Source organism: Erythrolamprus reginae, chromosome 7 (genome assembly GCF_031021105.1).
Source record: "Erythrolamprus reginae isolate rEryReg1 chromosome 7, rEryReg1.hap1, whole genome shotgun sequence".
In the NCBI taxonomy this organism is placed as follows: Eukaryota; Metazoa; Chordata; class Lepidosauria; order Squamata; family Dipsadidae; genus Erythrolamprus; species Erythrolamprus reginae.
The window spans coordinates 1232266-1253945 of NC_091956.1; the positions used below are offsets into that span (position 1 = coordinate 1232266).

At 44.8% G+C, this 21680-nt stretch overlaps 1 protein-coding gene across 2 annotated transcripts in view; it reads right to left on the bottom strand.

Moving 5' to 3' along the window:
* The window catches only part of ADISSP (adipose secreted signaling protein), a 28096-nt gene extending 11039 nt beyond the window's left edge, over positions 1-17057 (bottom strand). Inside the window, exons 1-3 of one of the 2 annotated variants that reach the window (XM_070756815.1) lie at positions 16969-17057; positions 4987-5065; positions 2230-2372 (exon numbers count right to left, since the gene is read on the bottom strand). In XM_070756815.1, the coding sequence (XP_070612916.1) occupies positions 2230-2372; positions 4987-5005 (162 nt within the window). In that variant the 5' untranslated portion in view covers positions 5006-5065; positions 16969-17057. The remainder of the gene's footprint in view (positions 1-2229; positions 2373-4986; positions 5066-16968) is intronic. The other variant, XM_070756816.1, reaches the window with a different exon arrangement.
* Positions 17058-21680: the final 4623 nt, after the last annotated feature.

Here is a 21680-nt window from a genome sequence, read left to right on the forward strand (position 1 = left end):
CGGTAGGAAAAGCAAGTAGGATGCTTGGCTGCATAGCTAGAGGTATAACAAGCAGGAAGAGGGAGATTATGATCCCCTTATATAGAGCGCTGGTGAGACCCCACTTGGAATAATACTGTGTTCAGTTCTGGAGACCTCACCTACAAAAAGATATTGACAAAATTGAAGGGGTCCAAAGACGGGCTACAAGAATGGTGGAAGGTCTTAAGTATAAAACGTATCAGGAAAGACTTCATGAACTCCATCTGTATAGTCTGGAGGACAGAAGGAAAAGGGGGGACATGATCGAAACATTTAAATATATTAAAGGGTTAAATAAGGTCCAGGAGGGAAGTGTTTTTAATAGGAAAGTGAACACAAGAACAAGGGGACACAATCTGAAGTTAGTTGGGGGAAAGATCAGAAGCAACATGAGAAAATATTATTTGACTGAAAGAGTAGTAGATGTTTGAAACAAACTCCCAGCAGACGTGGTTGGTAAATCCACAGTAACGGAATTTAAACATGCCTGGGATAAACATGTATCCATTGTAAGATAAAATACAGGAAATTGTATAAGGGCAGACTAGATGGACCAGGAGGTCTTCTTCTGCCGTCAGTCTTCTATGTTTCTATAATGAAGGTTAGAGAGGATATGCTCATAGTAAAATAGATCTAAGAAAGAATAGAAGAGATGATATAGGAATAAAACATATCAATGAAAGAATAGAAGAAGAGATAGAGGAATAGAAGAAAGGCATAGGAGATATAGGTATATTAGATGTTCCCAAATGTCTCACCTAGAAAAGACATAGGAACCTACTATCATCTATGGTGGACCTGCCCAATTGCTAAAAAGTTTTGGTCAAAAATTGGAGTCATTATTTTTGTTCAGATGTCAAATATTAAGGAGGTAGCATTGGTTAAATGATGCATACCGAAATTGTAAAAATTGTAATAAAATTTAAAAAATTAATGGTACAGTATTTTATTTTTCTGTACACGATTGGAGAGAAAAATTAAATTTAACACACACACACACACATCAAAAAAAGTGACCGACATTGGAGACATTGGTTTGAAGGATCTGTACTAAGGAAGTGGGGTCGGTGGGCTACTCCACCCAATGGGGGTTCAGCACCATTGAGACCCCTGCGTGAGGCTGCGTGGCCTTCGGAACCCCATAACCCATCATCCCTGGGGGATCCATGAATCCTGTGCCGCCGGAGCCAGACTGAACCTCATCAATATTCTAGCACGTTCGATTTGGAAAATGTTCTGCTTTTACCCCCCTTCCTCCTAATATTGAACAGGAGGGAATGAAGTTCAAGATGCAAAGCCCCCTGGGTGGGTTTTTTTGGGGGGAAGCGGCTGCCCCTGTCCCCCCCCCCAAAGTCTATGTCCTTCCCCCCTTCCCGGCTCCATCTTTTACGCCCAAATAGCCGAAGCAAAGCGCCAAGGCAGCCACCGCAAGCGAGCAATCAGAGCGTCCCTGGGAGGAAGTTGGGGGATAATTGGTTTTTGCATCCCAAACACCCGAAGCAATTAGGGCTTTTTTTGGAAAGGGGGAGGGAAAGGGAGGGAGGAGCTGCAGACGTTAGAGAGGGTGGAAAATTACAGCAGGTGGAGGGAGGGAGGAAAGGAGGGAAAGAAGGAAGAAGAAAGAGAGAGAGAGAGAGAGAGAAAGGGAGGGAGGGAAGGAAAGACAGAAGGAAGGAGGGAAGGAAGGAAGGAGAGACAGAGGGAAGGAGGGAAGGAGGGAAGGAGAAAGGAAGGGAGAAAGGAAGGGAAGGAGGAACAGAATAACAAAATTTGGAAGACACCTTGGAGGTCTTCAAGTCGATCTCTTGCCCGGGTGGGGTAGAAGGAGGGAGGTGGGGAATAAATAAGTAAGTAAATAAAGAAAGGAAGGAAGGAAAAAGAAGGGGAAAGAAGGAAGAAAGAGGGAGGAAGGAAGGGGGGGAAGGATTAAAGAAGGAAGAGAGGGAGTGAAAAGGGAGAGAGGAAAGAGAAAGGAAATAAATAAGTAAAGGAAGGAAGGAAGGAGGGAGGGAAGGAAGGATTAAAGAAGGGAGAGAAAAGAAGGAAAGGAAGGGAGGAAGGAAGGAAGGAAAGGAGGGAGGGAGGGAGGGAGGAAGGAAGGAAGGAAGGAAGGAAGGAAGGGAGGAAGGAAGGAAGGAAGGCTGAAGCAGTTCCTTCCAAAGAGGAAAGGACCACCCACCCATCCACCCGGCCCCCTGGCAGGCTCACCTTCACCAAGAAGTCCCCTTCCTTCGACTGGCTGACCATCACCATGGAGTCATGGAGCTTCTCGTCAAAATGGACGTGGCTGGAACTGCCCTCCACCGTCTGGGAGGGGGAGAAGTGGACGCCCCCCACCTTGGGTTTGGTGCCTGGGGGGGGCAGAGAAGGAGGAAGAGGAGGAAAGCCGGGTTAGCCTTTCGGGAGTTCTTCCAGCCCACCAGGGGAATTCAGGCCCCCAAGGTCACCCTACGGAGATGGGAGGGCATCCAGAGGGCATCTAGTCCAACCTTCCCCTGTGAACTGTGCTCAAATGGCCCCTTTTCACGGGCTGTAAAGCACTATAAAGTGGTATATAAGTGCTTTATTTAAAAACAGTATTAAGTGCTATCTTCCTCCCTCCCTCCCTTCTTTCAGGTTGACTCAATCTTCCATCCTTGAAGACTTCAACTCCCAGAATTCTCCAGCCAGCAGAGAATCTCCAGCATAGCCAGCTGGAGTATTCTGGGAGTTGAAGTCCACAAGTCTTTCAAGTTGCCTCATTTGACCCACCTCGGAGGGACGGAAGGCTGAGTCAATCCGGGGCCGGTGGTGGGATTTGAACCGCTGAACTACAGCCAGCAGTTAGCTGAAGGAGCCTGCAGGGCTGCACTCTAACCGCTGCGCCACCGAGGGTCTAGTGGTTAGAGCAATGACCTCATGGAGTCATCACACAACAGGGGGGGTAAATCATAGGAGGGGGTTGGTCTGGATGACCTCTGAGGTCCCTTCCAAACTCTGCAATTTCCTAAGTCTTTGGAGAGGCGCGGCATACAAATCTAATAAATTATTATTATTATTAATCAGCGTTTTCTTAACCCTCCAGAAAAAGACCAGAGTCTGTTGCCAACCCACATCTCTAAATCCAACCTAAAAGCCATTTATTTTCGGTCAGCAATTTAAGCCGGTTCATTTCTTGGCTTGTTTTTCAGTTCCTCCCTCCCTCCCTTCGCTCCAATCGATTGAGCAAATAAATTGGACCGATAAATTCCCTGCATCGATTAAATGTCGTCTGTTTGCCACAGGCACCGTTCCCATTCCGGCCGGCGGGCAGGAAGCGGACGCCGGAGTTTTCTGGATGCGAGGGACAACCGTCTGGTTGAATTTTGCAAGCGTGGGACTACAACCTCCATGGGTCCCAACCCCCTTGGCCAATGGGCTGAGATAGGGGAGGGGGCTGCCTTGCCAGAAGAGACCACGCTGGGCATTTGCCGGAATCTCCAAAGAGGGAAGCATGAGGACAGCCTGGCTGGTTTACTTTGAAGACGTTTCACAACCGAACTAGCGAACGCCATCAGTGCTTAAAGGGAATGGGATTTAAGGAGGAAGAGGAGGAGGCCCCTTCCACCTCTGTTGTTAATGATTTCTAACACAACCTGGAATTAGAAGTGACTGTGTGTATGTATGGCTTTTTAGGTCTTTTTAAATATTTTATAATATTGTTGTTTTACTGCTTTTAGTATTTATTATTATTATTATTATTATTATTATTATTATTATTTATTAGATTTGTATACCACCCCTCTCCAAAGACTCGGAGCCACCCTGTTGGAATGGGCAGCACATAAATATAAATTATTTATATTTATATTTAGAAACATAGAAACATAGAAGACGGACAGGCAGAAAAAGACCTCCTGGTCCATCTAGTCTGCCCCGATACTATTTCCTGCATTTTATCTTAGGATGGATATATCTTTATCCCAGGCACGTTTAAATTCAGTGACTGTGGATTGACCAACCAATTTATATTTATATTTAAAAACATAGAAACATAGATTGACAGCAGAAAAAGACCTCCTGGTCCATCTAGTCTGCCCTTATACTACTTCTTGTATTTTATCTTAGGATGGATCTATGTTTATCCCAGGCAGGTTTAAATTGAGTTACTGCAGATTTACCAACCTATTTATATTTATATTTAATTTATATTTAATTTATATTTATATATATGCCACCTAGTCCAACAGGACGACTAACAACAATCATAAATATTAGAAGCAGCAATAAAAGAACAATTCTAAAATACGTTTAAAAACCCAGGGTTTATTTAAACTCCTGAACTCCTGTTAAGCACTGATAATGTTATCTAGTCGGGTCATGAAACGTCTACAAGAAGCTAACTAAGCTCAGAGAGTGCCAAGCGCCCTGGCCCACGTATGTTCTCCTTTATAGGAAGAAGGGAGAGGTTGCTCACCGTGGCAACAGGCATCCCAGCCCAGAAGGGTGAGGCCCTTCTGGACCACAACACCCATGGTCCACAGGAAGAGGTGTAACCCAGCTGGGAAGCGGGCGACCGTGGCTTTTAAGGCTAAAAGGGAAGTGCAACAAGGAAGATCTTCGGAGAGAGGCGGCATACAAGTCTAATAAATTATTATTATTATTATTATTATTATTATTATTATTATTATTTAGACTTGTATTTATTAGACTTATTATTATTATTATTATTATTATTATTATTATTATTATTATTATTAATTAGACTTGTATTTATTAGACTTATTATTATTATTATTATTTTTATAAGATCAGGGGACCGGAGAAGGCTAAAATATATAAAGAGCAGTTGCAGGAATTGGGTATCTCTAAGTTTTAATGAAAATAGCAATAGCCTTTAGACTTATATGCCACTTCGCGGGGCTTTTGCAGGGCCCTCGAAGCGGTTGACGGAATCCGCCTCCTGGCCTGCGAACCTTTCGGTCCCCCGAGTGGCGCCACACTCACCTTTGTTGGCCGTCGCCATCACTGCTGCGGCTGTACCGGAATCCCAGGATTGTCAGCGCCCCATGCTCCAGCAAGCTGCCTGGGGGTGGGAGAGGGGGAATTGGGGAGGGGGGGGAGAGGGAGAGAAATAGAAAGGGAGGAAGAAAGAGGGGGGAGAGAAAAAAGGGAAGGAAGGAGGAAGGTAAAGAAAGAGAGAGGAGGAAGAGGGAGAGAAAAAAAGGGACAGTGGGAGAGAAAGAGAGAGGGAGGGAGAAAGGGAGAGAGAAAAAGAGAGAGGGAGAGGGAGGGAAAGAAAGAAAGAATGAGAAAGGAAGAGGGAGACGGAGGGAGAAAAAGGGAGAGGGAGAGAAAGAAAGAACGAGAAAGGGAGACGGAGGGAGAAAAGGGGAGAGGGAGAGAGGGAAAGAGAGAAAGGGAGAGAAAGATAGAGAGAGAGAAAGAATGAAAGGGAGAGGGAGAAGGGAAAAAGAGAGCAAGGGAGAGGCAGGGAAAGAGGAATGGAGGGAGAGAAAGAGACAGAAAGAAAGTGAGAGAATGAGAGAGAGAAAGGGAAGGAGAAAAAAGGGAGAGGGGGAGAAAGAAGAAGATGGAGGGAGGGAAAGGGAGAGAAAGGGGACAGAATGAGAGAGAAAGAAAGGGAGAGGGAGAGAGAGGGGAAAGAGGGGAAGGGAGAAAGAAAAAAGGAGACAGGGAAAGGGAGAAATAGAGAAAGGGAGAGAAAGAAAGGGAAAGAATGAGACAGAGAGAGAAAGGGAAGGAGAGAGAGAGAGAGAGAGACTTGAGTGGAGGAACCGAATCCCCATCACGAGCTCCTTTCTTGCCCCGCCTGGGCCACCTCTTATCTGCTGGGAACCAAGTGGCACAAGTGGCAGATGTTGGCCGAAGACAGGCCTGCCTTCCCGTGCCTGCCAAAACAGCTGGAGGGCGTGGAGGGAGGCTGCTCTGCCTGACCCCCAACTCCTCTGGGGAGGGGGCGAGAGCAGGAGGCGCTTTTCCGCAAAATATCGGCTTCTCCAGACATCAGACTAATTTTCATTATTTTTTTCACGTGTGGGGAGCTGTTTGGGTGCTGCTGATCTAACACACACACACACACACCACAGCTGGAAAAACTGGTGGGTGCATTACTTTAATTGATCCAATTAAAAAAAATAATTTTCAAAAAAATATATAGTAATACTATTGCTGGTGGCTTGCACGGAGAAACACGATCCTTTCCATAAACGAGGCGGCTGCTTATCTCAAACCTCTTCCATCCCGCAAAGCTTCCCCTGACACCCCCGCTCTGCCCAACACACTTTAGACATGCTCAGATGCTGCCAAGAAGTTCTGGCGCTGCCCCGAGTCCCAAATACAATAAGAACCTCATTATTATCTATTGTTGTGCCAATTTTTCCCCCCCGGTCCGGGCATTGCTCTCTCGGTTGGTATCCAGCACGTGTCTGGCGAGCGAGCAATTTTCCAGATATAAAAATAGACACACACAGACAAAACCACACACACAAAACCACACACACACAGAGCCTTCCCCCTGGTTCCTGGCCAAATAAATTATCTCAGCCATTAAAAACACAATCGTTAAAGCAACAGGTGCTACTTGGAACACTGCCAGCCACCCCACCCCACGACGAATGGCAGGGGAGAATGAATGAACGTGAGGGGAGATTTATGCAGTCGAATGCTTTCTCGGTTTTCTGCCAAGACTCGTAGCTGCTAATCCTGCGTGATCCAGTTCTCGTGCCCACGTCCCCAACGCACCTATCGTGCACTCCCTTGTCCTCATCTCACCACCACCCCAACCCATCAGCAAACCAGCTCGATGTCCTTTTACGGGTTGCCGGGAGATAAAAGACAGATTTTGGACAAGGCAGCGTATTAATGATTGTATGATTTGGGTGTGTGTGCGTGTTTTTTTTAATATGGTCTGGGTTGTTGTATGCTGCTCGGAGTCCGGCAAGAGTTGGGCGGCCTATAAATCCAATCAATCAATCAAACGTCGCATCTCCCAAATCTGCAATAGCTGGTTGTATGTTATCGGATTTTCTTTAATGAAAATTGTCAGTTTAATTAAAATGAATTTAATTTAATTTAACTTATTCGACTTCTAAGCTGCCCAATCCTGGTGGGATTCATGGCAGCATACAATGATAAATAGTAAATACTATTTACTAGTAAATACTATTTACTATTTACTAGTAAATAGTAAATACAAGTCAAATAATTAGTAATAACAACATAAAAAAAACATAATAAAAAAAAAAGAATTAACCAATCAAATCCACAATTATACAGAACAGTTGCAGTCCGACATGAGAAGGATGAGAGGTGACACGATAGCAATGTTCCAATATTTGAGGGGCTGAAAAGAAGACGATTGGGGGTCGGTGTCAATCTAATCTCCCCTGAAGGCAGTATAAGAAGTAAAGGATGGAAACTGATCCAGGAGGGAAGCAATCTGGAATTAAGGAGAACTTTCCTAATAAAATGAGAAGAAGAAAAAATTAGCCTGCGGAACAACTTGCCACCGGAAATTGTGGGTGCTCCATCGCTAAAAGGTTTCCAAGAAGACCAACGGAGAGCCATGTGTCGGGAATGGAGTGGGGTCTCCTGCTTGGGTGCGGGGGCTTATTTTATTTATGTATTTTGTGATATTTATATGCCACCAATTCCAACAGGACAGGGGTGGACTAGAACAGTGATTTTCAACCTTTTTTGAGCCGCGGCACATTTTTTACATTTACGAAACCCTGGGGCACATTGAGTGGGGCGGGGGGAGGGGCCTAAAAAAAGTTTGGACAAAAAAATTCTCTCTCTTCCTCCCTTTCGCTCTATTTCTCTCTCCCTCTTTCTCTCCCTTCCTTCCGCTTTCTTTCTCTCTCTCCATCCCTCTTTCTTTCTCTTCCTTCCTCTCTTTTTGCTCCCTCCCTCCCTCCCTCTATGTCTTTCTCTCTCTCTCCTTCCCTGCCTCTCTTTCTCTCTCTCTCTTGCTTTCTTTCTCTCTCTCTCTCTTTCTTTCCTTCTCTTTCTCTCTCTCTTTTGCTTTCTTTCTCTATCTGAGTTTCGCGGCCCACCTGACCATGTCCCACGGCACACTGGTTGAAAAACACTGGACTAGAAGACCTCCAAGGCCCCTCCCAACTCTTGTTATTCTGTTAATTGCTAACTTGATGAGTGACATCTGACATTCGGGATGTTCATACCATAAAAGCCAGCGAGGTCTTCTCAGATGGCTGAAAGCGGTGGATACACACAAACCAGGATTACGAAACGGATGCGGAATCATCCAAGGATGGTTTTTGTAAATGCTTCCCAGCTGGCCAAACGAAAAGAAGATTTTTATCTGCATGGGAACGATTCCCCTGTTTGCAAGAGGCAGAAACGCCGCGCACCCGTCGAGTTCAGGAATCCATCTGCGTTTCCACTGCACGGAAAGCCCTGCGGGGCTGGGAGTTATGGGGTTTGTAGTGCCGGAAGAAGGGAAATAGCCACTCAAGTGGATTTCGCGGCCCGTGGCGATTTTCTCTGTCCTGAGCTTTGACGGCTACAGAAAATGAAGGTGTTTCTGGACTTACAACGGTTCATTTAGCGACTGAAGTTACAACCCCCCCCCCTCAAATGACTCAGGGCTGCAATTCACACTGAGCGGAGGTGATACTCGCGTTTATCAACTTAGCCACAGAAAATTTGGGCTCAGTTGTGGCTATAAATCGAAGATTTATCTGTGCCATTCCAGAAAAATGGCTGTCCAGCCTCCAGTGATGGAGCAACCACAATGTCTGGTGGCAAGGAGTTCCACTGTTTAATTGTTCTCACAGGCAGGAAATTCCTCCTTAGTTCTAAGCTGCTTCTCTCGTTTATTACAGATTTGGAATATACTGTGTCCAGTTCTGGAGACCTCACCTACAAAAACAGATGGATCAAATTGAACGGGTCCAAAGACGGGCGACAAAAATGGTGGAAGGTCTTAAGCATAAAACGTATCAGGAAAGACTTCATGAACTCAATCTGTATAGTCTGGACGACAGAAGGAAAAGGGGGGACATGATCGAAACATTTAAATATGTTAAAGGGTTAAATAAGGTCCAGGAGGGAAGTGTTTTCAATACGAAAGTGAACACAAGAACAAGGGGACACAATCTGAAGTTAGTTGCAGGAAAGATCAGAAGCAACGTGAGAAAATATTATTTGCGAATAGTAGATGCTTGGAACAAACTTCCAGCAGACGTGGTTGGTAAAAATCCCCAGTCACTGAATGTAAACCTGCCTGGGATAAACATAGATCCATTGTAAGATAAAATACAGGAAATAGTATAAGGGCAGACTAGATGGACCATGAAGCCTTTTTCTGCCGTCAATCTTCTATGTTTCTATGTTTAATTTCCACCCATTGCTTCTGGTGCTTTGGAGAATAGGGGGACCCGCTCTTTTCTGTGTCAGCCCCTCAAATATTGAAACGCCGCTGTCATATATCACTCCTGGTCCTGATACAGAATAACGCAGTTGGGAGGGACCCTGGAGGTCTTCTAGTCCAACCCCTATATAGTCCAACTATGCCATTTCAGACAGGTGGCTGTCCAATCTCTTCTTAAAAGCCTCCAGTGAGGGAGCAACCACAACCTCTGGTGGCGAGCAGTTCCTCTGGTTGTTTCCCACTGTCAGAATCGACGTTTTAGCAGCTCTAAAATGAAGAAAGCTAAGGCAGAAATCTTGGTTTATAGGCGGAGATTTCCCCAGAGATCCCTCTCTTTTCACTTCGCTTGGAAGGGTTTTGTTGTTGCTGTTGTTGTTTCGGGTCTTTCTAACAAACACAACCCCTCCCGGGGCTGCGTTTTGCCTGCCACAGTGGGGGGCTGCCACTTTCACAAGCCAAGATAAGCAAAAAAAACCCCAGTTTACGAGCTTTTAAAATCCGCCCACCTGCTGAGAAAGGAACAGGCTGGAAACAGCCACCAAAAAAAAAGGAATTTAAACGGCTTTGATTGCATCTGTGACTGTGCCTCCAAATCTCAACCAGCAAATGCTCTGTCCAACACATTGGGAAGAAGATCTGAACTCCAAATACGAACTGAATAATCAAATTATCACAGATAATCCCCACTCGGTTAAGGACCTCGGGATACTAATAACAAAAGATTTAAGTGCCAAAGCCCCCTGCAACAACATAGCCAAGAAGGCTTCAAGAGTTGCAAACCTAATCCTACGTAGCTTCTGCTCTGGCAATCTCTCACTACTTACCAGAGCTTACAAAACTTTTGCCAGACCCATCCTCGAATACAGCTCATCTGTTTGGAACCCATATCGCATCTCAGACATTAACACCCTTGAAAATGTCCAAAGATACTTCACCAGAAGAGCCCTTCACTCCTCCACTCGAAACAGAATTCCCTACGAGACTAGACTTACAATCCTGGTCCTAGAAAGCTTAGAACTACGATGCCTAAAACACAATCTAAGTATTGCCCACAAGATCATATACTGCAATGTCCTGCCTGTTGGAGACTACTTCAGCTTCAACCACAACAACACAAGAGCACGCAACAGATTTAAAGTTAATATTAACCGCTCCAAACTTGACTGTAAAAAATATGACTTCAGTAACCGAGTTGTCGAAGCGTGGAACTCATTACCGGACTCCGTAGTATCATCCCCAAACCCCCAACACTTTACCCTTAGATTATCTACGGTTGACCTCTCTGGGTTCCTAAGAGGTCAGTAAGGGGCGAGTACAAGTGCACTAGAGTGCCTTCCGTCCCCTGTCCTATTGCTCTCCTATATCTCCTATACCTTTCTTCTATTCCTATCTCTCTTCTTCTATTCTTTCATTGATATGTTCTATTACTATATCTTCTATTCTTTCTTAGAGATATTTTACTATGAGTATCTCCTCTATAACCTTCATCATGTATTTTACCATGTGTATATAGATATATACCCACTAAAACCCTCATTGTGTATTGGACAAAATAAATAAATAAAATAAATAAAAATAAATAAGTCTTAAACCAGGATTAGGGTGCATCTAAATCAGGGGTCTCCATCCTTGGCAACTTTAAGCTTGGCGGGGGTTTTTAACTCCCAGAATTCCCCAACCAGGAAAATTGGCTGGGGAATCCTGGGAGTTGAAGTCCACCAGGCTTAAAGTTGCCAAGGGTGGAGACCCCCCTGGTCTAAATTATCTGCACAAAGCAAAAATATCCATGAACATGTACAAAGAAAAGTTTTTTTCCTGATCTGGGGGCCGTCAAGGATTGCAACCAGATTTTGTGTGTTTGGTGTCTATCGATTCAACAAAAAAATGAACAATGGGGTGAATTCAATTGAACAGGGTATCCAAATGTTACTGAGGATTTTGCAATAAAGAAGTTTGCAATAAATAAATGAAGTTTGGAAACATAATAATCCATAGGTTTAAATTTGAAACCTCCATTGTGAAGAGTAAAACATGTAATACAATGAGATTGGCTGAGCCAATCTTAATATCAATGCTTTGTTAGTAAGAACTAACAACAACAACAACAACAACAACAACCACAATAGAGTTGGAAGGGACCTTGGAGGTCTTCTAGTCCAACCCCCTGCTTAGGCAGGAAACCCTCCACCACTTCAGACAAATGAACGTAATACTGTATAAGATCTATCTATCTATCTATCTATCTATCTATCTATCTATCTATCTATCTATCTATCTATCTATCTGTCATCTATCTATCTCTCTCTCTCTCTCTCTCATCTCTCTCTATTTATCTATCTCTCATCTATCTTCTATCTCTCTCTCTCTCTATCTCTCTATCTCTCTCTCTATCTATCATCTATCTATCTCTCATCTCTCTCTCTCTATTTATCTATCTATCTCTCATCTATCTTCTATCTCTCTCTCTCTCTATCTATCTCTCATCTCTCTCTCTCTATTTATCTCTCTATCTCTCATCTATCTTCTATCTATCTATCTCTCTCTCTCTCTATCTATCATCTATCTATCTCTCATCTCTCTCTCTCTATTTATCTATCTATCTCTCATCTATCTTCTATCTATCTCTCTCTCTATCTCTCATCTCTCTCTCTCTATTTATCTCTCTATCTCTCATCTATCTTCTATCTATCTATCTATCTATCTATCTCTCTCTCTCTCTCTCTCTCTATCTATCATCTATCTCTCTATCTATCTCTCTCTCTCTCATCTATCTCTCTCATCTCTCTCTATTTATCTATCTATCTCTCATCTATCTTCTATCTATCTCTCTCTCTCTATCTATCTATCATCTATCTATCTCTCATCTCTCTCTCTCTATTTATCTATCTATCTCTCATCTATCTTCTATCTATCTATCTATCTATCTATCTATCTATCTATATCTCTCTCTATCTATCTATCTATCATCTATCTATCTATCTCTCATCTCTCTCTCTCTATTTATCTATCTATCTCTCATCTATCTTCTATCTATCTATCTATCTATCTATCATCTATCTATCTATCTCTAGCTATCTAGCTATCTCTCATCTATCTATCTATCTTTCTATCTATCTATCTCTCATCTCTCTCTCTCTCTCTCTATCTATCTCTCATCTATATTCTATCTATCTAGCTATCTCTCATCTCTCTCTCTCTATTTATCTATCTATCTCTCATCTATCTTCTATCTATCTATCTATCTATCTATCTCTCATCTCTCTCTCTCTATTTATCTATCTATCTCTCATCTATCTTCTATCTATCTATCTCTCTCTCTCTATCTATCATCTATCTATCTCTCATCTCTCTCTCTCTATTTATCTATCTATCTCTCATCTATCTTCTATCTCTCTCTCTCTCTCTCTCTCTCTATCTATCTATCTATCTATCTATCTCTCATCTCTCTCTCTCTATTTATCTATCTATCTCTCATCTATCTTCTATCTATCTATCTATCTATCTCTCTCTATCTATCATCTATCTATCTATCTATATTTCTATCTATCTCTCTCTCATCTCTCTCTCTCTATCTATCTATCTCTCATCTATATTCTATCTATCTATCTATCTATCTATCTATCTATCTATCTATCTATCTATCTATCTATCTATCTATCTATCTTATTAATAGGTGTTATAATTAAGTTCCTTAGAGATATAATTTATAAGGATAGTAGAAATAAAACTAGTAAATAAGCACAAAATTAAAATTGATATATTATTATTATTATTATTATTATTATTATTATTATTTTTATTATTATTATTTATTAGATTTGTATGCCGCCCCTCTCCGGAGACTCGGAGTGGCATACAACAACAAACATATATGTATTATAAAAGGTGTTAAAGTTTGTATATATGTTCTGTTTGTGGGGTTTTTTTGTATAATGTTTGTTGATATATTTTTTGTATCTTTTAAAAGTTATATATTAATAAAAAATATTTTTTTTACAAAAAAGAGATTGGCTGAGCCTCCCTTCGTGCAACCACCTAACACAATACAACTCACAGCGAAAGATGGAAAATCCCTAGCCTAGTGAATCCTAACAACACAAACACACAAACATACATACGCAGTCCTATTCCACCACGTGAACTCATTTGCACCCCACAAATCCATCATACCATGTTGTTGTAAAGTTATTTTTCATTCGGGAGTCTGACGGCACAGGGATTAAAAATTGTTCTTCGGCGGGCTTGATAGTGCCGTCCATCAAAAACGAGGAGGTTTTTGACAGTGAGATTGATCAACTAGTGGAACAGAAGTTGCCTGCGGAGGTTGTGAGGCTCCAACACTTTCAAAGGGAGATTGGATGGCCATTTGTCCAAAATGGTCTAGGGACTCCTGCTTGACCGGTGGTGGGTTGGTTTAGATGACCTCCAACGTCCCTTCCAACTCTATAATAATCTGAAGAGTTTTTGGGAAATGATTTTTGATGGGAATAGCCCAAAGATTAAAAGAATAAATTGGAATTACTTTATAATATTGCTCTTAGCCTGAAAAAATATATAAGCCCCTTGCAACAACATCGCCAAAAAGGCTTCAAGAGTTGTTGACCTAATCCTACGTAGCTTCTGCTCCAGTAATCTCACACTACTAACCAGAGCATACAAAACTTTCGCCAGACCAATCCTCGAATGCAGCTCATCTGCCTGGAACCCCCACCGCATTTCGGACATCAACACTCTAAAAAATGTCCAGAGATACTTTACTAGAAGAGCCCTCCACTCCTCCACTCACCACAGAATACCCGATGCAACTAGACTTATAATCCTAGGTTTAGAAAACTTAAAACTACGTCGCCTTCAACACGACCTAAGCATAGTCCATAAAATCATCTACTACCACATCCTTCCTGTCAACAACTACTTCAGCTTCAACCACAACAACACACGAGCACACAACAGACAAACTCAAAGTAAATTCCTCTAAATTTGATTGCAGGAAATATGGCTTTAGTAACCAAGTAGTCGATGCCTGGAACTCACTACCAGACTCTGTAGCATCATCACCTAACCCCCAAAACTTCACCCTTAGACTGTCCACTGTTGACCTCTCCCGATTCCCAAGGGGTCACTAAGGGGCGTGCATAAGTGCACCAGTGTGCCTTCCGTCCCCTGTCCTAATGTTTCTCTCTAACTAGTATCATATATCTAAACATTGTTATATCTCTGTACACCACCAATATACACTTGACAAAACAAACCAACAAATGGAAGTTTGTTCCAAGCATCTACTACCCTTTGGAAGTTTGTTCCATGTGTCTACTACTCTTTACTGAAAGAGTAGTAGATGCTTGGCATAAACTTCCAGCAGACGTGGTTGATTTTGGGCCCCTCCCTCTCGCCCTCTCACTCCGACTAACCTCACAGGGATTTGCCGTGATGTTGATTATTTTTCAAAATCATAAACCAATAAGCCCCCAAACCTTCCCTCCTTGCCCTATATATATATATAAACCGCTCCACCACTTTATTCGTTTATTGATTTTGATTTGCCGATAACTCTGGGGACTCTGGACTCCGCTCCCAATAAAAATGGAAACATACAAATAGTATTAAGAGGCATATGGGGAAATTAATAGTTCCGGTTCATGGATGGTTTGTTTGGGTTGCATGGATGTTTTTAATAAGGGTTTTTAAAATTGTTTTTAATATTGGATTTGTCTACTATGTATTGCTTGTTGTGAGCCGCTCCAAGTCCCCGGAGAGGGGCGGCATCCAAATCTAATAAATTATTATTATTATTATTATTATTATTATTATTATTATTATTATTATTTATCCTTATGAAAGCATCTAACAAACCCAAATTAAAAATAAATTAAACCCCAGTTTTCATCCAATGTTGGAGCAAAGTTGGGATGTACTCCTTAAAGGTAACCCCCCCCCATCCTACACACACAAGCACATCACCCTGGGCCATGTTGGCAGGGGAGGATGGGTGTTGTAGTAACCGCTCTGTGGAAGAGAGCCTGGTCCTTCCCATGGGAGGCCCCTGGGAAGCCCCTAAGCCAGGCAGGCCAAGGGGGGCTGCTTTGTCCAAGGGGGTGGGGAGGGGGCTTCGGGGTCCTCCACTGTCCTGTCCCCCCTCCTCAAATCCATTCTGCCAATCATCCATCCATCCACCCAACTGTCCCAACAGCAGAGGCAGGGAATTGATCAATAACACATATATTCCGCAACACAAACAAAGGGGGGGGGGGCGGCTGCAGTGAGGGGGGTGCAATCCAGAATTTAAACCCCGCAAAAAAAAAAAAAGAAGTCTGCCCCCCCCCCCACTGTGCAATGCACCAAGCTTTGATTTTGGGGGTGGGGGCAGTCCAGGGCTGCCTCCCCCCTTTTTGTCTGGGTGGGGGAGGCGGCTGCGATTGCAGATTGCGGGAGAGAGCAGCAAGCGGGGGGGGCAGGGAAAAAAGGGGGGTCCCCCCATTAATGCAGGTGCCCCCCCCAAAAAACCAGGGGGGGCTCACAGGCGCCTTGTTGCAAACGGAACTTGGGGAGGGGCAGGATGCCCCCTCCCTCAATTCGGGGACAAGGAGACCCTGCATTGGAATTTGGAGGGGAGGGGGGGAAAGGGAGAAGGACGGCGCACCACGCAGTGATCCTGGGTCCAAGAATGGGGAGAGAGAGAGAGACCCCGGCCTCGCGTGTCCCCCCCCCCAGGGTTTAACGCAGCTCCCCTCCCCAAAGCCTAAGGGGGGCTCATGGGCGCCTGGTTGCAAAAGGAGGGTGGGAAGGGGGGGGCTGGCTTTGCCTTCACCCCCCCTCCAGGGCATGGCGCCCCCTCCCGTCCTCAATTCAGGGAAGGGGAGGAAAAAAGGAAGAAGGACATCACACCACCCAGCGATCCTGGGTCCCAGCAGAGGGAGGAGGGGAAGAGAGACCCCCACCTTCCCCCCTTTCCACAAACACAAGGGTCTAGGAGAACCAGGAGGGGGGGTTCCCGACGCCAACGGGTGCTGGGACCCCAAATTTAGGCCGGCTGGGAGTAATGGGATTTGTAGTCCTTGCCTTTTGGGGGAGGGAGGGAGAGAGGCTCCACTCGCCTTGCACACACACACACACACATTGGGGTCTTTAACAGAGGAGAACTCAAGGGGGGTTCCCCGACGCCAATGGGCGCTGGGACCCCAAATTTGGGGCGGGTGGGAATGATGGGCTTTATAGTCCTTCCCTTTAAGGGGAGGGTGGCGACTCCACTCGCCTTTTACACACACATATGGGTCTTTAACTGAGGAGAACCCGGGGGGAGGGGGGCTCCCGACGACAATGACCGCTGGGCCCCCAAATTCGGGCCGGCTGGGAGTGATGGGCTTTGTGGTCCTTCCCTTTTAGGGGGAGCGGGGAGGCTCTACTCACCTTGCACAGACACACGCGGGTCTTTAACCGAGGAGAACCGGGGGGGGGGTTTCCTGGCGCTGCCCCCCCAAAAATTTCGGGCCGTCTGGGAGTGATGGGCTTTGTAGTCCCGCGTTTAGACAGGGAGGGAGGGAGGGAAGCGGGGGGGGAGAGACTCCACTCACCTTGCTGCAGCGGGGAGGGAAAGCCAGGCCCGCCGGGAGAAGAACAACCGTCTCCGCTTGCGCCGCCGCCGCTGCAACCGAGCCTGGCGCGGGCACTCCGGGCAGCCGCGGCGGAGCGGGCTCCGGCAGGGGGGAGGCGCCCGCCCCGCCCCTCGCCTCCCATTGGACGCCGCAACAAAGAGGACACCGCCCCGGCACGCCCGCCGCCTATTCTCATTGGCCTGCGCGGGGAGAGGCGGGGCGGAGGGAGGGGGAACGAGTGGGGGCGTGGCCGAGGGCGGGAGCAACGGGCAATGGGAGGGCCGGGAAGGAGAAACGGCTGTTATGAGGCCTCGAGCGCCCCGGACTGGTCGGGCGGGGGAATGCTACGGATGATGTTCGGCTGCAAAAAAACAAGCGATTTATAATCCTTCTCCTCCTCCCTGCAAAGCCCTTTCCTCCCAGTAGCCCTGATGATGTTCCCTAGTTTGGCTATGAGACGTCTGCAAGGCAACCTGTGAGCTCTGAGACAGCTGAGGATCCTTCCTCCACTACTTGTCCTGCATTGTGCAAAGACCCCACCCTCTCGGCACTGATAATGTTCCCTAGTTGGGCCGCGAGAGGTCTGCACAAAAACAAGCAAGAGGGCGCACCAAGGACTCATTTCAACTCAGAGCTGCGCATATTCTATTTGATTGACACCTCCGATGGCAAACAAGAGTTCGGGGCTTCCTGTTGTTGCAAAACATAGAATCCGTTTGCAACCGAGCGTTTAAAATTCAAGAAAGGGGGAAATGTGATATTTGCAGCTGAGCTTGGTGGAAGGAGGTGGGGGAGGGGCGGTGGAAAGAGAGGGGGAAGGACGAAAAAGGCAGAAGGTGGGAAAGAAAAGAGAGAAAAATAAGGAATAGCGGAGGGAGAAAATCGGGAGGAAGAAAGGAAAGGACAGGAGAGAGGGAGAGGAGGAGAGGAGGAAGCAAGCAAGGAAGGGAAAACAGATTGGAAAACAGAAAGAAAGAAAGGAAGAAAGAAAGAAAGAAGAAAGAAAGAAAGAGAGAAATAAATGAATGAAAGAAAGAAAAGAAAGGAAGAAAAAGAAGGAAGGAAGGAAAGAAAGAAGGAAGGAAGGAGTATATGTGCTTGTGTGAACCCCATTAACTATAGCATAGGAGGAGAGAAGGAAGAGGAAGAAAGGAAGGAAGAAAAAAAGAAAAGAAAGAGTATATTTCATGCGAGCCCCCAACTGACATCAACATAAGAGAGAAGGAAGACAGGAAGGAAGGAAGGAAGGAAGGAAGGAAGGAAGGAAGGAAGGAAGGAAGGAAGGAAGGTGAAATCATTGAAATGGTGGTAGACTGTAGGAGAAACCCTCCCACCCTTCCACCTCTCACAATACTAGGCAACACAGCATCAACAGTAGAGACCTTCAAATTTCTAGGTTCTATCGTATCGCAAGACCTAAAGTGGTCACCTAACATCAAAAAAGCACCACAAAGACCGTTCTTTCTGTGCGGCGGTAATAAAACTGGAGCTGCGCGCATAACTTCGGGTCTCTGGCATGTGCGCACATACATCCCATGGAGATCTTGCTTCTGAGCATGTGCAGGAAGCAAAATATCGCGGGACACGTCTGCACATGATATTTTGGCATAATTATTTTGCTTTTGCGCATGCAGAGAAGCAAAAAAAATCACCGAAATCTCTGTCGTGCGTGCGTCCCCTCGTGAAACTTTGCTTCCTGCGCCTGCGTTCAAGAAAAGTCTCGCTGGGATGTGCACATGCCAGAGACCTAAGGCTGCATGCACAGCGCACCGGGAGCAGCAGCACTGGCAACCTCCACCTAGGAGTAACCTACATTGGCTGATATGATCTCCTTGATTTTCCTGCGGATTGTGCTTTATGGGAGAGGGACCTAACTGGCCCTATTTCAGGACGAAGTGTCGCCGCAGGAGCCTGCCCACGTTCTACAGATGGACAAGGAACTGGGCTCTTCCTGAATCTCCCACTTGTGATCTGACGCCTGGCAATGGGACGTTCTCTGCGGGGAACCACGGGGACATGTGGGGGCTTCCAGAGAAACCGCTCCTGGCTTTAAATGCCTTCCAGATGGTGCTTCGTGCTTGCACACAGGAGGAAAACGTACATTTTCCTACGATAAACAAGACTGACCGTATTTTTGGAGTATAACAAGCACCTTTTTTCATCCCTAAAAGAGGCTGAAAATTTATTATTATTATTATTATTATTATTATTATTATTATTATTATTATTATTACTACTACTACTACTACTACTATTGTTACTATTACTATTTATTTATTTATTTATTTAATATTTAGATTTGTATGCCGCCCCTCTCCGCAGAGTCGGGGCGGCTCACAGCAAGATACAGCAATTCATGACAATTCCAAATAAATTTAAAAAGATTTAAAAAGAACCCCATTTACTAGCAAACACACACACACACAAACATACCATGCATAAATTGTACATGCCCGGGGGAGGTGTTTCAGTTCCCCCATGCCTGACGGCAAAGGAGGGTTTTAAGGAGTTTACGGAAGGCAGGGAGAGTAGGGGCAGTTCTAATCTCTGGGGGGAGTTGGTTCCAGAGAGTCGGGGCCGCCACAGAGAAGGCTCTTCCCCTGGGGCCCGCCAACCGACATTGTTTAGTTGACGGGACCTGGAGAAGGCCCACTCTGTGGGACCTAATCGGTCGCTGGGATTCGTGCGGCAGAAGGTGGTCTCGGAGATATTCTGGTCCAATGCCATGAAGGGCTTTAAAGGTCATAACCAACACTTTGAATTGTGACCGGAAGTTGATTGGCAGCCAATGCAATAATATTACTATTAATATTACCAATAATATTACTATTATTACAATATTATTATTGTTGTTGTTATTATTATTATTACTATTATTACTATTACTATAATTATTACTATTACTACAGTATTATTATTATTATTATTATTATTATTATTATTATTATTATTATTATTATTTAGATTTGTATGCAGCCCCTCTCCGAAGACTCGGAGCAGCTCACAACAGCAAAGCACAGTACAAATCCAATGATTTAAAATAGTTAAAACCCTTAATTTAAAAACAGCCATACACCCCAAACAAACCATACATAAAACGGAACGACCAGGGGGAATCAATTTCCCCATGCCTGGCATCAGAGGTGGGTTTTAAAGAGTGTGCGAAAGGCAAGGAGAGTGGGGGCAGTCCTGATCTCTGGGGGGAGTTGATTCCAGAGGGCCGGGGCCGCCACAGAGAAGACTCTTCCCCTGGGTCCCGCCAGACGGCATTGTTTCGTCGACGGGACCCGGAGAAGGCCAAGGTGGGTTTTATACTCCGAAAAATACGGTAATTGTTCTCACTGTCAGGAAATGTCTCCTTAGTTCTAGGTTGCTTCTCTACTTGATTAGTTGCCATCGGTTGCTTCTTCTCCTGCCTTCAGGGGCTTTGGAGAATACGCTGTTCCCCTCTTCTTGGTGGAAATACTGGAAGGCAGCTATCATGCCATCCCTAGTCCTTCTGATCATCAAACTAGACATACCCAGTTCCGGCAACTGTACATTTTAGCCTTCAGTCTCCTAATTCTGGGGCATTTCTCAGAAAAACCTGCTTGCGGGCGTTAAGGAGGTCAGAGTGATCCTGACCCATTTTCACGCTCAGCAGATGGACGCAGGATTGAAAAGAGCAAATGATGGAGGGGGAGGGGAGGGGGAAATATTTCCAGGAATATTTTGACCCTCGCAGAATGGATGCTCATTTGACAGTGCACATATGAAGAACGGTTGCAGGGACTGGGCATGGCTAGTTGAATGACAAGAAGGACCAGGGGAGACATGAGAGCAGCCTTCCAGTATCTCAGGGGATGCCACAAAGAAGAGGGAGTCAAGGTATTCTGCAAAGAAAAAGAAAGAAAGAAAGAAGGAAGGAAGGAAGAAAGAAAGAAAGAAAGAAAGAAAGAAAGAAAGAAAGAAAGGGGACCAGGGGAGACATGATAGCAGCCTTCTAATATCTCCGGGGTTGCCACAAAGAAGGAGGAGTCAAGCTATTCTCCAAAGCACCTGAGGGTAGGACAAGAAGCAATGGGTGGAAACTAAACAAGGAGAGAAGCAACTTAGAACTAAGGAGAAATTTCCTGATACTGTAGTTAGAACAATTGATCAATGGAACAACTTGCTTCCAGAAGTTGTGAATGATCCAACACTGGAAGTTTTTAAGAAGATGTTGGATAACCCTCTGTCTGAAGTAGTGTAGGGTTTCCTGCCTAAGCAGGGGGGTGGTCTAGAAGACCTTTAAAGTCCCTTCCAACTCTGTTATTCTATTCTATTCCACTTTTGGATATCCTGTTACATAGAAACCTAGAAGATTGTCAGCAGAAAAAGACCTCCTGGTCCATCTAGTCTGCCCTTCTACTATTTCCAGTATTTTTATCTTAGGATGGATCTATGTTTATCCCAGGCATGTTTCAATTCAGTGACTGTGGACTGACCAACCACGTCTGCTGGAAGTTTGTTCCAAGCATCTACTGCTCTTTCAGTCAAATAATATTTTCTCACGTTGCTTTTGATCTTTCCCCCAACTAACCTCAGATTGTGTCCCCTTGTTCTTGGGTTCACTTTCCTATTTAAAACACTTCCTTCTGGAACCCTATTTAACCCATTGATATATTTAAATGTTTCGATCATGTCCCAAAAATAGAGACAGAGAGAGGAGG